Raw genomic sequence first — 18,974 nt, 5'->3', positions numbered from 1 at the left:
ATCTATTTTTTTCAATCTGTCCTGAGACTATCTATGCTTTCAAATGTGGTCGTATCTACCGTGTAGGCTACGTGACAAGAGTCCATATGAACAGCTCCCACGATGTCAGAACTTTTTCTGTAAGCCCACGATGTTCACGAGTTGCGAAGTGTTTGGTAACATTTACAGAAATGGCAGTGGCCATGAAAATTATATTGTATATTGTAATTTTGGTCACGGAGAGTTTTGTCTTCGTAGCTTAAGAGAACAACCTACGTCTGAGGAGAAAGTTGATCTTCCCAACGGCCTCATCCTTTCTCTGTGCCTTTGCATTGTCAATCTCTGTGGCTTCTAGACGGCGTCCACGTTGTCGTTGAACGGTGTTTTTTACGATTGAACCACTTGAACACCGATACACTGCACACAACTAACCACGTTGTAATGAATCGATGAAACAGAACCCAGAATTTTAAACAACCAGATATTTTTGAATATTTTGCTAGCGGACCGCTGGTCGGTGTTTCTGCAACCAGCAGTAAGTGGCTGCAGGCTGAAGGCAGCGTTTCGCATTCCACTCTCAGTTTCTCGTATCCGGTCGACGCCTTGCATTAACAAACAATTACGGTAGGGTGTGATTTGCTACTTGCACTTCATGCTCATGAGTTATTTTTCTGGTTCACATGTATCTATTTTTAGGGGTAAATGTAAGGGGAATATTTGGAGTCCTCTCTGATCCCCCCAGTTCTTCAAAGATGGACTTCACATGTTTTTTTCTGGTGTGGTTTTGAAAGGTGTTCGGTAATTGTAGTCTATTGACACGTAGCAGACATGGAGAAACATTATCATTCTTTTTGTATTGTTTTAGCTCTGGTTTGGTCGCTACAAATTCTTAAAACGAAAAATGTGGCTTGTTGAATTGAATACATTGAGTGTTACCTGAAAATGGCTGCCTAAGTGCGTGTGCTTTAAAACAAAAATGAACTAAAAGAGATGTTTGATTCAATCTTTGCAGAAAAATTAGTAATCAATGCAGCTTTAAAATATATGGTACATCATGTAAGTAGCAGGCTGAGGAACAGTCAATATGTAGCACATTTTATTTTTTTTAGCTGTCCTTTGAAAAATTGTATTTTGCCATTTTATGCAGTTTTTTATTAGTCAAAGAAAACAGTTATTAATTTGCTGACTCATCTGGAGATCAAAATGACTGTTTTGTTCTCTTGTTATTTTTGGGATTACACTATGAGCCATGATTTGACAGTGTCCTTGTAATATTGTGATTATCATGAATTTTCATTTTGCAGTGATTGAGTATCATCGGATATTAGTTAGTAAATGGCACTTGGGGTTTGACACCAGTGTCATTTTATTTGATGCTTACCTGCCTTATTGTATCTCCAAAGCTTGTGTACTATACTGCTCTTGCGTCTGTATTTCATTTCTGTCTGTAAATTCTCAGATGACAGCCACGCTGCTATTATTACTGACGTTGTTTCTGCAGCGCATAAAATAACCTGCAAGTCTTTTAAAAGTGTTGCAGCTGTGGCTATTTTTGTTTTTATGTCTGTTTTTGATTCTTATAAAAATGTCAAAACTGAAAGCACTGCCTTGGCTCACGGAGCATCTTTGGTAATGTCAGACTTACAGTATGTATAACATGTAATAGAAAATCAAGCTTCGTATCTGCTTCATTGCCCACATTTTCTATGAGCTCAGAGACATGTTTTTGTTTTCTTTTGGTCACATTGGGTCCTCTGTCATCTAGAGACTCCTGATTTTAGTAGTCATAGAGGTCATCAGGGCTGAAACTAATGATTGAATAATCAATTCATCTGTCTAAAAACGTGCCCATTGCAAGATCCCAGATGTCAGATTGATATTCGTTCAAAACATTATTATAAGTGTCATAAAGAGTTCTCAAACTAATATTAAAAGAAAATGTCTGAAAGATGCACCAGAAAAAAATATTCAAATGGCAAAGGTAAAACCACTAACTCTGACATTGAGCTCCGAGTTAAAAAGTCTGTTTAGACATCACCACTCCAATGTGTTTGTGAAAAGACTCATTTGACAGTATTTTGTAGCTGTGCTGTCATATTGTGAAAAAATGCAATGGAAATATAACTCTAGTTATATGTTTTTTGAGATCAGTGAGGGCTGTATTCACAATAATATTCCTTAAGCAAAATTATTATCGACTCCACTAGATGTGTTCAATTCAAACCTATACTAAATCTGCTTGAAGCTTTAGCATTGAGTGCAACTTTGAACTCTTAAAATATTTACGCTGTATATAAACAGTGTGTATGAACTCAGTCATATTTAATCTTTTATTCGTTGAAAAGCTGTTAAGGGGAAGTCTACTTATTTGAAATTTGAATAATTTGACGTTTTTCATGTTTATTTACATGTTCTTAAAAACTGGTTCCTTATGCTATATTATGCACATTAAGAATGTGTCTTTGAAGTACTTGTAGCTTGTGTTTTCTTTCTGTTTCGACCCTGCATATCAGTTAACTAATTGATCCCCTCAGATGTTGCTACAAACACAAAAGCAAATTAGACTTCCAAAGGTCCATAGGTCAGATTTTATCTCCTCTTTTACAACCCCATTTCTAAAAAAAAAACACTGTGTAAAATGTAAATAAAAACAGAATGCCATGATTTGCAAATCATGTAAACCAATATTTGATTAAAAAAAGACCACATCAAATGTTGAAACTGAGATGTTTTATTGTTTAATTAAAAATATGTGCTTATTTTGAATTTGATGCCAGCAATACATTTCAAAAAAGTTGTGACAGGCAACAAAAGACTGGAAAAGTTGTGTAATGCTAAAAAAAAAAACACCTGGAGGAACATCTCAACTAATTAGGTTAACTGGCAACAGGTCAGTAACATGATTAAGTATAAAAAAGAGCATCCCAGAGAGCCGGAGCCTCTCAGCAGTGAAGTTTGGGAGAGTTCATCTATGGTACAAGATTCAGAGAATCCGGAGAAATCTCTACACAAGAGATGAACCTTAAATATTTCTCTGAAACTAATATTGGATGGCCATGATCTTTGGGCCTTCAGGTCAAACACACACAGTTCTGCAATGGAAATCACTGCATGGGCTCAGAAACATTTCTGAAAACCATTGTTTATGAACACAGTTCACCGCTGCATCCAGAAATGCAGGTTAAAACTCCACCATGCAAAGAACAAACCACATATAACCATGAACCAGAAATGCCTCTGCCTCTTCGGGGTCCGAGCTCATTCAAGAGGCGAAGTGTAAAACTCTTCTTGTGGTCTGACGGCTCTTTCAAATCAAAATTCAAAATTATTTTTGGAAATCATTGAGTCCCACGGGCTAAAGAGGAGAGGGACCATTGAGCTTGTTTTCATCGCACAGTTCAAAAGCCAGCATCTGTGATGGTATGAGGGTGGACATGGCATGGGTAGCTCGCACATCTGGAAGGGGCACCATTCATTTCGAATGATATATACAGGTTTTGGAGTTGCCACCCAGACAACCTCTTTTTCTGGGAAGGCCTTGCTTATTTTACCAAGACAATGCCAAACCACATTTTGCGTGTATTACAACAGCATAGCTCCGCCCGTCTGCAGTTCAGACCTGTCACCCATTGAGAACATTTGGTGCGTCATGAAACAAAAAATAGAACAAAGGAGACCCTGAACGGTTGAACAGCTGAAATACTATATCAAGTAAGACTGGGACAACATTTCACTTTCAAAACTCAAGCAACTGGCAACTGAGATGCCAAACATTTTCATTGTTGCTAAAAGAGATGATGCAACACCTGCTGCTATCTCAGCTTTTTTTTTTTTTAAACGTGTTGCTGCCATCAAATTCCAAATTGAACATATATTTTTCATAAAACAATAACATTTTGGAGTCTCAACATTTGATATGTTGTCTTTGCTCTATTTATATTATTGCAAATCATTGCATTTTTGACAGTGTCCCATTTTTTTGGAAACGGGGTTGTATGGTTTTATTCATATCTCTGCAACCCACAATCACACAAAATGTGTCAAGAAACCTCTGTCATCACACAACCCTCCAGTGTGAAGCTGCTGTAGACATGATCCTTAGTAAAACTTTGAGTCATCATAAACAACTGCTGATAGGTTTGTGACTGCCTGCACATAAAACCTCTTGTATCCTGTCCAACAAACAAACAAACAAACAAAAAAATAATTTTATAGTCAGCTCATACAGCAGGACGCGGAGGATACAGCCCATTTCCTAAAATTAAATTGTCCTGGCAGGTCTGGTCATTTATCAGCCCATGGAGAATGACAAATCTGAACCTGAATGAAATACAAACAGCTGAGTGAGCTGCACTATTGCACCTTTTAACTGCTTTTGAAGCATCCACGTTTCAGTTTATTACAGTCCGCCTGCTTATTAAAAGTCCACAAGTCGTAACAATTAGCCCTCACTAACATTTGGCGCCACAAATATGCGAAAGCTGCAAAAGCTGATTTAATGCCAATCGTAGTGAAAAGAGTGGGTAAAGTTTTTTTTAAACTGTCAGATGAACCGGAACCGCATCCACTGAGGCAATGACCTTCATGTATTATTATAAGAGAATGACAGTGTGCTCCCTCGTGGATGGCACTCTAACCACGCACTAAGCTGATTATTCAAATGGCAAAGATGATCAGTCTGCGCACACACACCATCTTCGTGTCAGAATCCATTTGCCTCCTGCAGCTCAGATACTTGGAAACGTACAGATTGTTAGTGCAAGCAGAAAGACGGGCTGAGTAAACAGCTCTACCGTCAAGACAGTGTTGTTCCGTTCAGCAGGATCAAAGGCCCCAAAATGGGAAGTTTGGAGTCGTGAAATCTGCACACCACTGTGGGTTTTAATATTTGAAGACCAGCGCAAATTATGAATGTGATGAGCCTTTGGCCTAAAAGAGGGTCACTCTTCATTTATGTGCACTTTACCGAACCCGTCTATAGAGCCATATCACATTCAAAAAAATGTGGATTTATTGTCGCACAGCTCCTTTTTATGAGGGAATTTTTTTTATTGGCAAATCACATCATATATAGTAAATACAAAAATGTAGCATCAGTAAATATGACATTTGATGAAATATGATCTTTTTTCTTCCTTCTAAATTTTTTTTTCAATTTATACTTGAATTAATCATAACCCTACACCTTAGGTGTGATAACATTTTTTTTTTTTTTATCAAAAATCACATTTGAGGAGGGTAATCAGGAAAATCTGGCCATTTTTGCATGAAAGAAATCGCTGAATTGCACAACTGTAAATGGTCTACAGCAGGAGTGCAGCAAAAGAAAAAACATTGCCATTTAAAATACGAGTTCTGAGTTTTAGTTCTTGTTTCGGAAAGCATCGCCTCCATGACAATATTATCCCACAGTTTTGTCGAGTATGTGAAGAAATACCTGACAGATTCGGTGGATTTTTCTGGAAACAAAGTTTCAATGTATCCTTGAAACCTTGATTACGTCCTTGTCTTCCTGTATGGAGGATCAAAAAATGATGTAGGTATTAATAAATAGACGTAGAAATAGAAAAATGAAATTAAATGAATTTCTTGAACTTATTTCCATACATCAACTATTAATGAGGCTATTTCTGTGTCTCTACATTTCTTTATTAATGTCCTAACCTCACTCGAACCCTTATTGTGGATAGAAAGTTAGTATGGTGAACTTGTGAAGATTTGATAGGACATTTTTACTGCTGTCTGGTATGTCCAACAATACAGAAATAAATAAATGATGAAATGTAGAAATACAGAAATAGCCTAAAAAACTGTTGACGTATGTAATGTAAGAATGTAAAAATAACTTTATTCATATACTGTATGTAATTGAAATTTTTCACTACAAAAATGTTTTATTTATGTATTAATATAATTTTTTTTGTCGTCCATATTTGTTACTTTACTTTTGTGGCGCATTAGCGTGTGAGCATAAGATACAACGTGATGAAGGCAGCTTGAGATTGAACAGTGGGTTGGTGATTGCCGTTTGTTCTGTCACGGGCACGTCGGCATAGTTTGAATGCAAACTCATTAATTTCCCTTTATTGTGATTCCATGTGGCCGGGAGCGGGCAAAAGAGCATGTAGCGGCGAACAGAGCAAATGCTTTTTACAAACTGTTGGCTTTGACGTTGCTGAGTTAAGTCCCACTGACCGTCTAGGTTAAGCCTGTTCCATAACTAGAGGTCAGCTGGTAAAATGTTGGTTTTGAGGGCAGCTGCGTACTTAAGGATTGATTTGAGAAAAAAAAATATTGAGGGCTGCTGTATTGTCCCGTTACAGACCTGTGTGCTGTCATCCAAAAGAGGCTGCAAGTCTGTTTTCCAAGCTATTTAACTGCTCTTTTAGTGACTTAAACAGAGATTGCAGGACTTTGTGGAAAATGGTAAAAAAAAAAATGTATAAAAGAAAACCTGAGTATTACCTCACGTGTATAAAATCAGGACCTTCCCAACATGTGGATGGGTGCCAAACCCAACCTTCCATTTCTACTTTACTTTATTTATCAGCAGTAATTCTTCTTGAGGTCCTCAGTGTGACTTTGACTTATTTATGAGCTGTTGTCTGAGTGACATAAAAATCTGATAAAAGCAACACATTTATGAGCTCAAGGGCCATTGCCCCTGAGGTCAGTGTGGCAGAGGCTGAAAATGTTAAAGGGTGTTATGCTTTTGTGTTTGTTTTATTAGACTCAAACCACATTGTTTGCAGAGGTTCCTCCGAGCTGACGCTGGAGCAGGAATGCTGGAGAACCAGCAGCCCCAGAAAGCTTCAAACCAGGAGTCATTACTGCACGGTAGCCATGTCTGAGGGAGTACACCAAGCACTGAAGTTATTTAGATAACCAAAGCAGCCATTGTTTGGTCATTATTTGATATTGAAATAAGAACTTGACATTGCACTTATCTTGAATTGTAATGCAGTATGAAATCAAAAGACTGTAGGCTGATTAGAACCAAGCTTTTTAATCTATATCTAATAACATTGGGCTAGATCTTTGATGTTTATGTTAATTTTGATTAAGATAAGGTGGAGAATCTAGTGTTTGAATTCAAACAATGCTCAGAAACAATTCAACAGCTCAGTCATCTCCCAAATCCTGAGTTTACTATTAGCATGAAAACTAAGACTGCAAACTAGGATTAGAAAATATAGGACAAAACTAGCCATAACGGACACTTCCTGCAGAAAGAGTCAGTTTGTCAGGAATCAGTATTATTAACAAGAATATTTGGTAACAGATTGTTCACATTAAATGTTCAGTATTTCAGAAGTGTCAGCATGTGTGTGAGAGTGGGTGAAAAGTCAAACATCATATTTTTCTTTGGATGTATAAATAGTGCTTTCTTATTAAACATCTTTCCAAAATGTATTTTACTGTCAAACTTTATCCCCCTATTAGAATACATAGTAAAAGGAGAGCTGAAATTATTTAAGTTAATTAATTTGTCAATGGACAGAACATATTAATTTTCTGTTAACAAGGCAACAAATTTTGCAAGTGATTAACTGATTTTATAATGTAACTGTTTCAAGCTTCTCAAACATGAATGTTTGCCTTTTAAGACAAAAAAAAAAAAGGGAATATATTTTAACTTTGTTTGGACAAAAGAAGCCAAATCACTAAAAGAAAAGGTTCACATTTTCGTATTTTTTGACTTTTTAGTTATATTTAACTAACTGATTGAAAATAATCGTTAACTTTAGTCCTTGACTGAACACTTATTTGCAAATAGTTAAACACGCCTCTAATTGGATTTCATTAGAGAGCACTTATCTGCGGGGCAGCATGGCTTTAAGTCACACTTCATGTCACTTTCAGGCTCTGCTTTTAACTGACGTTTTCATCATTGACTTCTATTTAAAGGAGAAAATCCTGAAAAGAATCTGTATCCAGTTACGCAGGAAAAAACTGGTTTGTTGATTGGGTTGCGTTACCTTGCTTGCTGGGCTGCACTGACTATAGACAAATGACCTCATTAGAACAAACAATCCACTTTAAAAATAATAGGATTTTATTAAGAGCTCTTCCTCGGACAGTCTGTCTTTCTCCGGTGGGTTTCACACGCTTAACATGTGGCAGAGATGTATGTTGTTTTTCCTGCTTTTGTAACAGTAATGCTATATTCATATATGAACTTATTGAGTCAGATCTGAAGGGACAGCTTATGTTGTGTATTTAAGTCACATGTTATTGTTATCTTTTAATTGGAAAAAGTCCAAATGCTAATGAAGAGACAAAAATGATCAGATATTACAAAAGGAAGGCTGTGTAAACATAATTTTTGTGTAAATATTTAAAGGAGCAGTGTGTAGGATTAAATGAATATCTAGCAGCAAGGTGGCAGAATCCTACACACCTTAAAACTTTAATCGTAAAGTTTCAATTACCCGACTTTCATCAGCCCGAGTGATCGACAAAAGGAGATTCTCAAGGCTCCCATGCATCTGCTTTTTCCAGCAATCGCACTGGAAACACATTTCCCAACTGTAGTTCTCATAGTCTAAATATGACATATCACAAAAAGTGAAGAGTAAATAATGCAGAAGTCAGTCGGACACATCAAACTACACAGAGGAAAGCGTTCCACAAGCATACAGGAAAAAAAGTCAAGTAGAGCAGGGCTTACAGCCTTCAATACACTTCAAATACATGGACAACTCTGTATGTTGCATAACGTTACCAGTCACATTTCTTGTTGAAACGTAAGGAAAATGTGCAAAATCAGATTGGATTTTAAAACCTGCTAGAAGTAAAACAAGCGCATGAATGAGTTTTTAGCATTGCTGTATTACTACAAAATTCTCTTGTGCAAACTGATTGAAAATAAATTCTAATTCAATTACTCCAGTGTTCGCTATTTATCTGTCCGTCGCATTTCAATTGCAATATCGCAGGAATTCTTCATTGGCATTCATGTTACCCCGGTCTTCAGAATGAACTGATTGTAGTTTGGTGGTCAAAGGTCAACGTTACTGTCACCTCACGAGAATTTTGTTTTCTTTTTTTGAATGCCATAACTCAGGAACAGACAGGGAGAGTGAAACCATAGTGTACATGGTAACAGATTTTCTGGGTTGTTGGGTTGAAGATGCTTGTGAAGCATCCATGTTTTAGAATTTGTAGCAACTTTGATTTTTGAAGTTTTAGCTCAAGTTCCCAGATCATCAGAATGATTAGATTATTCACACAGTACAGAACCTACAAATTATAATTTGAAACAGAAAAGCAGCAAATTCTCAAATTGAAAAGGCTGTAACTGGAGAATATTTGACACACATGCTTCTTAAATGACTTGAATTCTAAATTAATTGAAATGTTTTCTGTTGATCGGCTATTTGTTCCAGGGTTTTTTAACTGATTTTACACATTTTTCGCTATCATGATACAGGTCAAAGTCTGAATTTTTTTTTTTTTTTTTTTTTTAATATTTTGTTATTGAGTTTTACCATAACTGCTTACGGAACTATGAATAAGATGTTTATTCCCTGCCACACCTGGCATGTGTGTGCTCAGTAGTCCAGGGCAGGATCACCGGTCCTCAGCACCAACCCTTCTAAGCCGATTACGTTATTTAGGAGAAGATGACACCGTTGTCTGGTGTTTTCCACTACATGCTGCCAAGAGCCGCTTGCCTTGTCCATGTTTGATTTTCATCCCATATGAAAGTGCCATGATTCAGTACCCAGTTTCTTATTACTTCACTGGTGCACAGACTAGGTAAACTAGAAGCTCCTAACTGAGCCATGCTAACAATAAATGGAAGTGTTCGAAGAGCTTTGCAGATTTGACCAGATTACTCCCCCCACAGTTGCAGTTTGAGTGCTGGAAATCTCCAGAGCCAGGTATGAAAAACTGTTTTCCCCATTCGAGCTTATACACGGAGTCTTCGAGGCATTGCCAGCCGGCGAGCAAAGATGCAGATGGAGCAGGCCGAAAGAGAGGATTAACCTAAGCACACGGGCCAAAAGGAAATATGGCAGGCACACTCCTCCCCTCAGCAAATAAACTGCATACAGTAAGCGTCTGGAAACGTTTTCAGAAAGTTTATTGCCACAGACCTGGTGGTGAAGTTTTCATGGTCACACTTCTTGACAGCATCGATGCTGTTGCAGTCTTCAGACCCATGCACATACTGCGCTGCATCTTTTACTATCGATTCATAAGCAGACTGTTTTCTTTGTTTAAGTCCAAAATGCTATTATTCACTTGACAAAGATATTTCATAGTGAAATGCAGTTGAAATAACCAATTGTTTCCACATTTTTTGCCTCGATAACCAGAATAGCCACCAAGAAATTGATGAATTGTTAAAGCTTTACACACACTTGATCTGGACTTACTCAGGTCTCACTACAGCTTAACAGTTCTTTATTTTCCTCTCTCGTGTGATTCATAATTTTAATCAGAAGATTGTCTCAAAAATCGATGGTAATTTTAGAGGTAACAGCTCCTTGGTTTCGCACATTAGTTTCAGTGTGATAAACAAAAGCAGCACAATCTGCAACTAACTAGCCAATTTGACCATCTGTAGCGAGCTAGCATTAGCTCGTTGATTGACTGTAAAAGATTTTAGAATGCCGACTAATCAGTTTGTTTGGCAAATATAATATCTCACCTTTGGGGAGTAAACTTCAGGAAGTAGCCGCTAACTTTTACATACTAGCACCGTGGCTCGCTTAATGTATTTTTCTAATAGTACCTATTATCCACGAAAAATAAATATTTAATTTTACTAATGATATTATTCTCGGCTCTGGAAAAAAGAAAAAAGGCTAAGTTACTACTGTAAGCCAGCCTTAGGCATGCTCATGTTTTTAGTTCATATCAGAGCAGAAGAACACCCTGTGCACACCTGGCCTTAACATCCAATGAGATCCATCCTGGTGTGATCTGATCACAAGTGGTCAGCTCAAAGTGCGGCAGTTCCCACCTGGCAGTATCATGCGACCCGAATGCGTCTTGTGATCGGATCTCACTGTCCCACTCGCTATGCAAATAACACATAAGGGCACATCACCAAAACATACGAGTTGCCGAAACAAGTGCAGGAACGCAAACAGAAACAGGAGGAGAGATGTATTTAATAAAGTAAGACATCTTAGCTCACTGAAGCCTCAATTTAATGCCCCTTCTTTAGAAACACATGACGTATTTCACGTTTGTAAATGTCGGAACACAGTTCAGTGAGTTTGTAATTGAATTCTTGAACCGTCAGGACCCGATCAGTTTGGTTCACATTATATAATCGTTTCAGCTCTGCTGCTGTGGATAAATAAACTGCGTGAGGGGAAGACGGCTCTGAGTCTCATGTGTGTCGGAAATTACTGGAGATAACTGAAAAGAAACAAAAGCAAGTGTCACGTACACCCTGTTTTCCTAAACAGCTGCTTTATTGTTTGCGAGCCTGCAGGTAAATCTCCCCTTCTTTCTGTAGTGTTCAGCTGCACTTGGCAAATTCACACAGAAAATGTTTTCTAGTATCAAAAAAATAAAAACAAGAGCAGGCAGAGATATTCAGGTATGAACTGTTTGAGTGAAGAAAAATAAACATCTAAAACTGAGGAACCTGCCATCATGTGATGGTAACACATGGAAGCACTGGGTCAGATATTCTTATATTGCTTATTCGGAGCACGTCAGTTGAGTAGGTGTTTTTCCAACACTGCTAAAGGAATGTGGCCACATGCATCCACCTCCGAATGTGGACTGAGCAGATCGAATCACAATGCACCCCAGGTGCGTTCACACCTCTACTTTGACCTGACCACTTGTGATTCAATTCCCAAAATTTTTTTTCCCAGGTGTGATCAGGGTCAAAACATACTGTTTAATGTGTTCTTTAAAGTTGTTTTTTCCCCCATTTCTGAGTTTGGAAAGACTAAATACGTGAAAATGTTTTTGTAAGGGACCAGTGCCATGATAGTCTGTTTGGGGGTTTTACAGGCAACTGGTTAGCTATGTTAGCACGGAGGGCCAACAAGACAGAACATATTTGGTTTTATATCTGTCAAAACATGCTGAAAACAAGAAGTGTAGATACAAAAAAAAAAAAAAAAATCACATCTGGTGCGTTATTATCATCCTGGGCACACTGCATCTCTTCAACATGCTTGTCAGCTCATATTTTTTATTAGCTATGGGTCACATCATACAAACAGATACAAACACCATCCTAAAACAGCGCAGCGGTGCAGAGCCGAGTGTGAAGGCCTGCAGTGTGAACGTGGCCCTGGAGTGGGAGGATGCAACCTGAATACTGAGGAAGAGGCTGAGTGTCCAATTCAGCACGGTGGCTTCGTCCCACCCATCAGGCTGATGGAAGCCCCACTAATGGATTGATCACACTTTTCATTTCTCACCATTAACAGAAGCAGCTCAATTTGCGCTTTAGCTGGCAGTTTGCCAAGACACAGATGGTTTACATGTGACTGGGGGTGACCGGGACAGAAAAGTACATTTAATGTTTGCTGTTAAGGCTCTCTTTTTTTATTATTATTATTGTTATATAATAATTGAACCGATTTTTTTTTATGAAACTGTTTTGACGCCTCATCAGCAGTGGTGTTTTAGGTAAGACAGTCAAATCAGCAGTAAAAATCTCAATGAATATTGAATGGTTTCTGTGAGCACAGCCGAACACAGCTGCTTGCATGGCTGTCTTTGTCTTGTTCTTTTTAAAGCATAATTAAGCATAAGTGCTGAGTTTATTTGACTTTATTATTCAATACTTGTACTTACTATAGCAAACCATGACCATGCTAGTGGTAGTCAGTCACAGTTCATTAGCTTTAATGAGCTTATTTTTCTTTTCTTTCTGTTTTCTCTCTGTTTTGCTTCTGTTCAAGAACAAAACCTTCACCACCAAAGTTATAGAAGAAATATGTAATCCTGTGTCTATACATTCTGACACAGTGAAGGAATCCCAATGTATCAGGTCAAAGGAGGTTTTGGCCGCTAAGTTGCATTAATGTGAGCCAACAGGTGAACAGTTTTAATATAATGAGGACATTTTAAGTATGCAAATATCAGAAATGTTGTCTTCAAATTTGATTTACATTCAGCTTTAGGGTTTAATACGATAGGTTTAAGTTGGAGCTGAACCCTCACCTACAACACTCGGCATCTGCTGTGACAGATGGTAAAGGTCGATCTCAGCAGGTTTATTAATAGCTTTGAGTTCATCTTTTTTTTTCACAACTTGGTTTGATTTATTGTGTAATACATTTTAAGGTTAGATATTGGTGAAATCAGATGCCGTTTTTTCTGCCGGTGACACCATCACTGTACTCTGCTCTCTACAGTTGAAGCATTTGGCTCTTATGGTGGATTTGTATTTTGTGTGTTTGGCTAAAGAAGCAGATTTCTCTGTGAGAGGTATTGTTCCCTTCAGTCCCATGTGGTGGAGAGGATTCAGGGATTTTGAGATTTGCGTTATAGAATTCATTTCTTGGGAACAAGCATTTTAAAACAAGTGCGATTGCAGCAGCTTAAGGAAATGAGCTTGGTAACTACACTCCCATTTGCTCATGTTTTATTTAGCAGTGAAAAAAAAAAAGCTGTGGGAGTACTTTCAGTCTGCGTCTGAATCTCGCTGCACTCTTACATTTTGGAAAACAATCCCGACAGGATCCCGTCTAATAGGATTGTTGGGAGTCTGCAGGGTTGCTGTGCGGTCCCAAAAGCTGTTGAGCTGTCTGCTTTTAAAAAATACGACCCCCTTTCTTTCCCCCACCAATATTTTAGGTTTTTCAGCTGCTAAAATTTTAGCCAAAGAAAATGGAGAAAAGAAAATGCTGCCAAAGTAAAAATAGACTGTGGGAAACAGATAAGGGAGGCAAGAGACGGAGCCCTCCCTTTATGCCAGTGGTTTAGTTGATGGTGGAGCCACAGTAAAGCACAGATATGACGCCCTGCTCTGGTCACACAGGGTCACCCCCACCCTCCCTCGCCTAAACACTGTCGAAAGGACTTGTTGTCGACTCCGCAGGGAGCGACCTATTTCCCTCAGCCAAAGGTCACATGTCTTGTGGCTCTGCTCTGAATGTGTGTGTAGATTTTGCTTAATATACAAACACAGAACTTGAGAATGTAACAGTAAGACATCAACGGCAACAACTTTCTGTTTCAATTTGTCGCTGTTGTTTTTCCAAGCCATGCTCCCATCATCTGAAAAGGATATTTCCCCAATTTTGACAAATGCGCGGCGGTTAAAAACGGTCCCCTGAGCCTCAGCGGTGGTGGTAGCTGTGGTCAGCGGAGGAGGCAGCTGGTGCTCCTATTAGGTGGCATTAGCCCAGCACCCTCGACCTCAGCAACAAATGTATCTGCCGCACTCAGTTGCAATGGAAAACACAAAGCCGATTGAGGCCTGTCTTCCGGCCACATCATCCTCGGCCGGCAGGCTCCGTCGTCACCCTCTGTGATCACTGTACCGCTCACCATTTACATTATTAACTTATACAGCATCATGTGTAGACTCAAAGGCAGGCAGACAGGATGTTTACAAAGCCAGGCTTTATTGATCTGCCTATTGTAATTATGACCATTTCATTGTAGCTTTAATATGAATGAGGTTTGTATTGACTCGACTACGGTAACTCCTCAGGCAGAAAAGAACAAACAGGTTAAGGCCACAATGTGATATATAAGTTTCAAAAAGCACAGATGGCCTCATAAGTCTCAGAAGGTATATTGAGATCACTGATCCTCCAGCTTCTTTTCCTGTTTTGAGTAGTAAACATTTTGTGAATTGTGCAAATCTTTTTCATTTTAAATTCAAACTTCATTTAAAAGGATGCAATTTTTTTTTTATTTCTCATGAAAATATTTGTATTCACTGTTTTTGTCCGTTGGCACCCACATTACTCTAATACTTTCTTCCCTCGGCCTCTTCCATTTATTTTGGCATGTTTCTATGTCAACCATAAAATGTAAGCAACTTCCAAGTGAGGATATTTTCTATCATATAATTTCAGGGAGTTACAGACAAGTTTTTTTTTATTTTTTTATTTCTGTAATGTGCTTTTTTTTGGTGCTTTATTCAGACTCTGCTGCAAACCTCTCTTCCCCTCCTGCTCTACTGTTCCCACGGGCTGCGTGTTTAATTACATGATGTGGCATTGAATTGTGGGAAAACTCATAGCCAACTCTTTTAAAGAATGCAGGATATGCAGGGTTAGCGATGATGCATGTGCAAAAAGTATAATTAAAAGCAAATATCAGTGGTTTCACACAAACAGGTGTAAGAAAAACTGTCTCTAACCTGTAACTCAACCCAAATAATCCTTGATGATTGATTTGCTCTTATTATTTCATCAAATTTAAGGCATTTAAAGCTGAAAACAAGTCATTTAAAGACTTAGTGTGGTTGTTTCTTTTGTTCTTACGCTAACTTAAACATACTTTTTGATAACAGGAAGTAGGACTCACAGAAGTTATGTCTGAGATTTTGTCCACGATTACTCTTCAGAGACATTTTTGACTTTCTTAATTCTAGCCTTATAAGGACAGCAATGCATAAAATATGTCTCAAAGACATGTGCTGTATTTCGATGAATGTAGAAATAATAGCATTTGTTTGAAAGAAAAACTGCACAGGGTCCCTTTAATATAACTAATTCCTCCATGTATTTGAGCTAACAGGTGTTCAGCATGTACTCATTTGGGATCTGCAGGGATGTTTTGAATCATTATATCAGTTGTCATCAGCTGTGTGTGTGTGTGTGTGTGTGTGTGTGTGTGTGTGTGTGTGTGTGTGTGTGTGTGTGTGTGTGTGTGTGTGTGTGTGTGTGTGTGTGTGTGTGTGTGTGTGTGTGTGTGTGTGTGTGTGTGTGTACAGTTAGGATAAATCTTGGTTGTGTTGATTCAGAATGGGTTATTACTGTTCAGACATCCAACTCTTCTATCGGCTGATGGAGAAGCTGCTTTGTTCTGCAGATGCACTGAGTATCTGTCGTGCCTGCATGTCAACAAAGGAGCTTGGAATCTTGAGGTTTTAGCTGGAAAAACCACAGATGGAAATGTGACTTTTATTAGATTCTTATCTAGATTTTATGTAAAAAAAAAAAAAAAAAAGGATTTTTGCCAAGAAATTTGATTGAACAAACCCTTTCGTCTGTTTCTTCACAGCAAAAGTACCAATAGCTTTTAATATCTGAGTATCGGTAAGAAATTTTAAAGTTTAGTTTTCTGGCCTGACGTAACAGTTAGTAACAAAAACATGAGAGGAATCCAGGTTTAGCTGTTAAGAAACAAGAACTTCTGTCCTGACATTAAAGTTGACATGAAGATGATAGACATGCACCTTGATATTTGTCGAATCAAGCTTCTGCAGTTCTGAGTTCTTGTTTTATTGCTTACCTGTAGCCAAATGTATGTGGGAACCTTGACAAGGAGAACAAGTATGCAAAGCAGTAACGTGGAGAAAAAGCACCCCAGGACGTCAGTTGTTGACATTCCTGTAACTCAGCAAGTGTGGTGAAGGTCTTTAAATTTCAACTTACGTTATCTCTCTGTCTCTCTGGTTTCAGTCATTTCAAGGAAGTCAAGGACGAGCCTATCTGTTTAATTCAGTGTAAGTATGCGCCTCGCACCCTGCTTGTTTTGAGAACTTGTACGTACATGTCATTTGGTTTATGCATGTTCACATTGTGTAATTTATTTGTGATCTGAGCCAGTGTTAACATGAGTTAAATGTCATGAATTAAAAACTCATGGTAAAACTAGGTGTGTTTGTTTGAGTTGTACCCCTTCACCTAAAACTACTGCTCACACTTGTTTGATCCTTTATGAACACAGTAACATGAACGCTTCTCACCGTTGCTGCCAGGATGACTACACAAGCAACATTTTTACAGCCTAAAAAGGGCCACGACCAAAATTAATAAAAGTGGCATTCACAACCGCAGAACTTACGGCTACTTACTGTTCCCACGTTATGTATTATACATTACACGTGAGCTTTTTTTTTTGTTTCTGCATATGCTTTTTTATGAATTCTAATCCTATATCTCAACATAAACTCAAATATTGAGAGCATATTTGAGGTTTAGTGTTCTGCTCGTGGACACTTCAGACAACACGTCATTCCAAAAATGGTCAACCCTCTACATCACCTGAGCTACAGCCGCCCCACTATTGATGCCATGCTTTCAGGATGGAAGCCAGTGAGGGATGAGGAAAATGAGGAAATACTGCATTGAATATTCCTCTGTCCAAAGACCTGTATTTTACTCGTAGCCCACAATATACTTAAACAAAATCTTAGACCCCTCATTTATGCGGTCTCTACCTGGGATCATAAAATAATGTTAAAAATTTTAGATAAAAACGCTCAAAGAAAAGGAACTGCAAAGATAAAAGATTTTTGGGATCACAATGAGTTGAAAACCGTCTGGTTTTTGTTTCTGCCAGCCATGCCCATTAAGCACTGAATTAAAAAATGCTTTGTTGTTGTTTAGAATACATTCAATTGTTTAGTCATTTAATTACAATATTTGTATATATAGATCGGGTCATAATGAGACTTTCAAGTCATAAAAGTTCTGTCAAAACAAGTCTGGCTTTAAGATAAGCAATTCTTCACCTAAAATCATTGCGTACTGGTAAACAGATGTGGTGGACTTGTTTGTGCTCTGTGATGTCAGTGCATGCTATAGAAATGGCTGGTAAACATCCACCTCATTAAACCCAAGAGACACTTTTAGTTTTATATTTCTTGGTTGGTTGGTTTTTTTTGGTCTCGACTTTTGCTCTCAATGAACAACACGGAACTTCCTGTATGTGTATAATAATTCATATATAAACAAATAATAGATGTACATTTGGGAATATGAATTATTCTCACCCATTTTTGGTTCTATTATGGCGAGTTATAATAACGGAGACCCTACATATACGCTGAACTTTATTTATCTACTTGTACTTCCATGATCTCGGTGACATTTTCTCCACTTCCTGTCTTTTCTAACAGGGTAAATGTGGGCTGCGGGCCAGCTGAGGAGCGGGTACTCCTCACAGGTTTACATGCTGTGGCTGATATCTACTGTGAAAACTGTAAAACCACCCTGGGCTGGAAATATGTAAGTCGGTTGCTCCTTAAACTGTAACATAAGCCTTTATACTTTCTTGTCTCCGTTGATTTGTCACTAAGGTCTGCTGCGGTGTTTGTTGCACAACTATGTGGTTGTTTTTTTTTTCAAGGGGACAAACTGTGGTATTACAGGTCCAAGTGGTTTCATTAAAGGTGCAATTTATAAAGAATAAATCCCTTCCTGTAATACCACTTTCTACATTAAGAAGCGCTAGTGAGTCCCGTCCAGGGAGTCTGTCAGTGTTACACCCCGATTTATGACCATCAGATTCTATGAGCAACAGTGCTGGTTAGGTTGGTTCGGTTTTTATGAGGAATGAGGGTAAAAATATCAGAGCAGGTCATGAACGGTCACAGATTTCGGTGTAACATTAGTTTCAGCAGTTTAGTAGAATTTACGTATTCTTGCCTTCTGTTAGTACATATCCAGTACATATCCCTAAAATTGTAAAATTAGCTGCCTTTATAGTGACATGGCAGCTGTTTACTTACCAATCTTGAAGAAAAGTTGGGAATTTAATATTAAATGTAATTGCGTTGATTCCGTGATGTTTTCTCCTCAAAAGCTTTCTCCAGCAGCAACAGTTGGACTAAAAGCAAGGTGGATGCTACAGTGACTCACTGTCCCATTTTGCGGTACAAAGTATTATGGTAGTATCATATACAAAGTACAAGGTGTTACAAGACGGAACGTGATGGTTAGCATGCTATCCTCAGTATCCTCAGTACAACACAACACAGGCGCAAAATAATGACAGCAGCAGAAAGCTGTCTGCAGGTAGCCTGGCTGGTACCTCTGAGAGTCTGCTGTGTTAAATGTCAGGCCATTTTGAAGAGGATTGCTCTGGTAATTGTCTGA

The 18,974-nt window shown here is 38.3% G+C and overlaps 1 protein-coding gene across 2 annotated transcripts in view; it reads left to right on the top strand.

The window, feature by feature from the left end:
* The window catches only part of ypel1 (yippee-like 1), a 29,508-nt gene that overhangs the window by 9,004 nt on the left and 1,530 nt on the right, over positions 1-18,974 (top strand). For both annotated transcript variants that reach the window (XM_069705964.1, XM_069705966.1), the window contains exons 3-4: positions 16,554-16,597; positions 17,996-18,104. In XM_069705964.1, coding sequence (XP_069562065.1) covers positions 16,554-16,597; positions 17,996-18,104 — 153 coding nt within the window. The remainder of the gene's footprint in view (positions 1-16,553; positions 16,598-17,995; positions 18,105-18,974) is intronic.

The sequence above is a fragment of the Brachyistius frenatus genome, unplaced genomic scaffold (genome assembly GCF_029030835.1).
Source record: "Brachyistius frenatus isolate BFR_SWC_R1_liver_20210118 unplaced genomic scaffold, ASM2903083v1 Contig_60, whole genome shotgun sequence".
NCBI classification, from domain to species: domain Eukaryota; kingdom Metazoa; phylum Chordata; class Actinopteri; family Embiotocidae; genus Brachyistius; species Brachyistius frenatus.
This window is presented reverse-complemented; position numbering and strand designations above follow the sequence as displayed.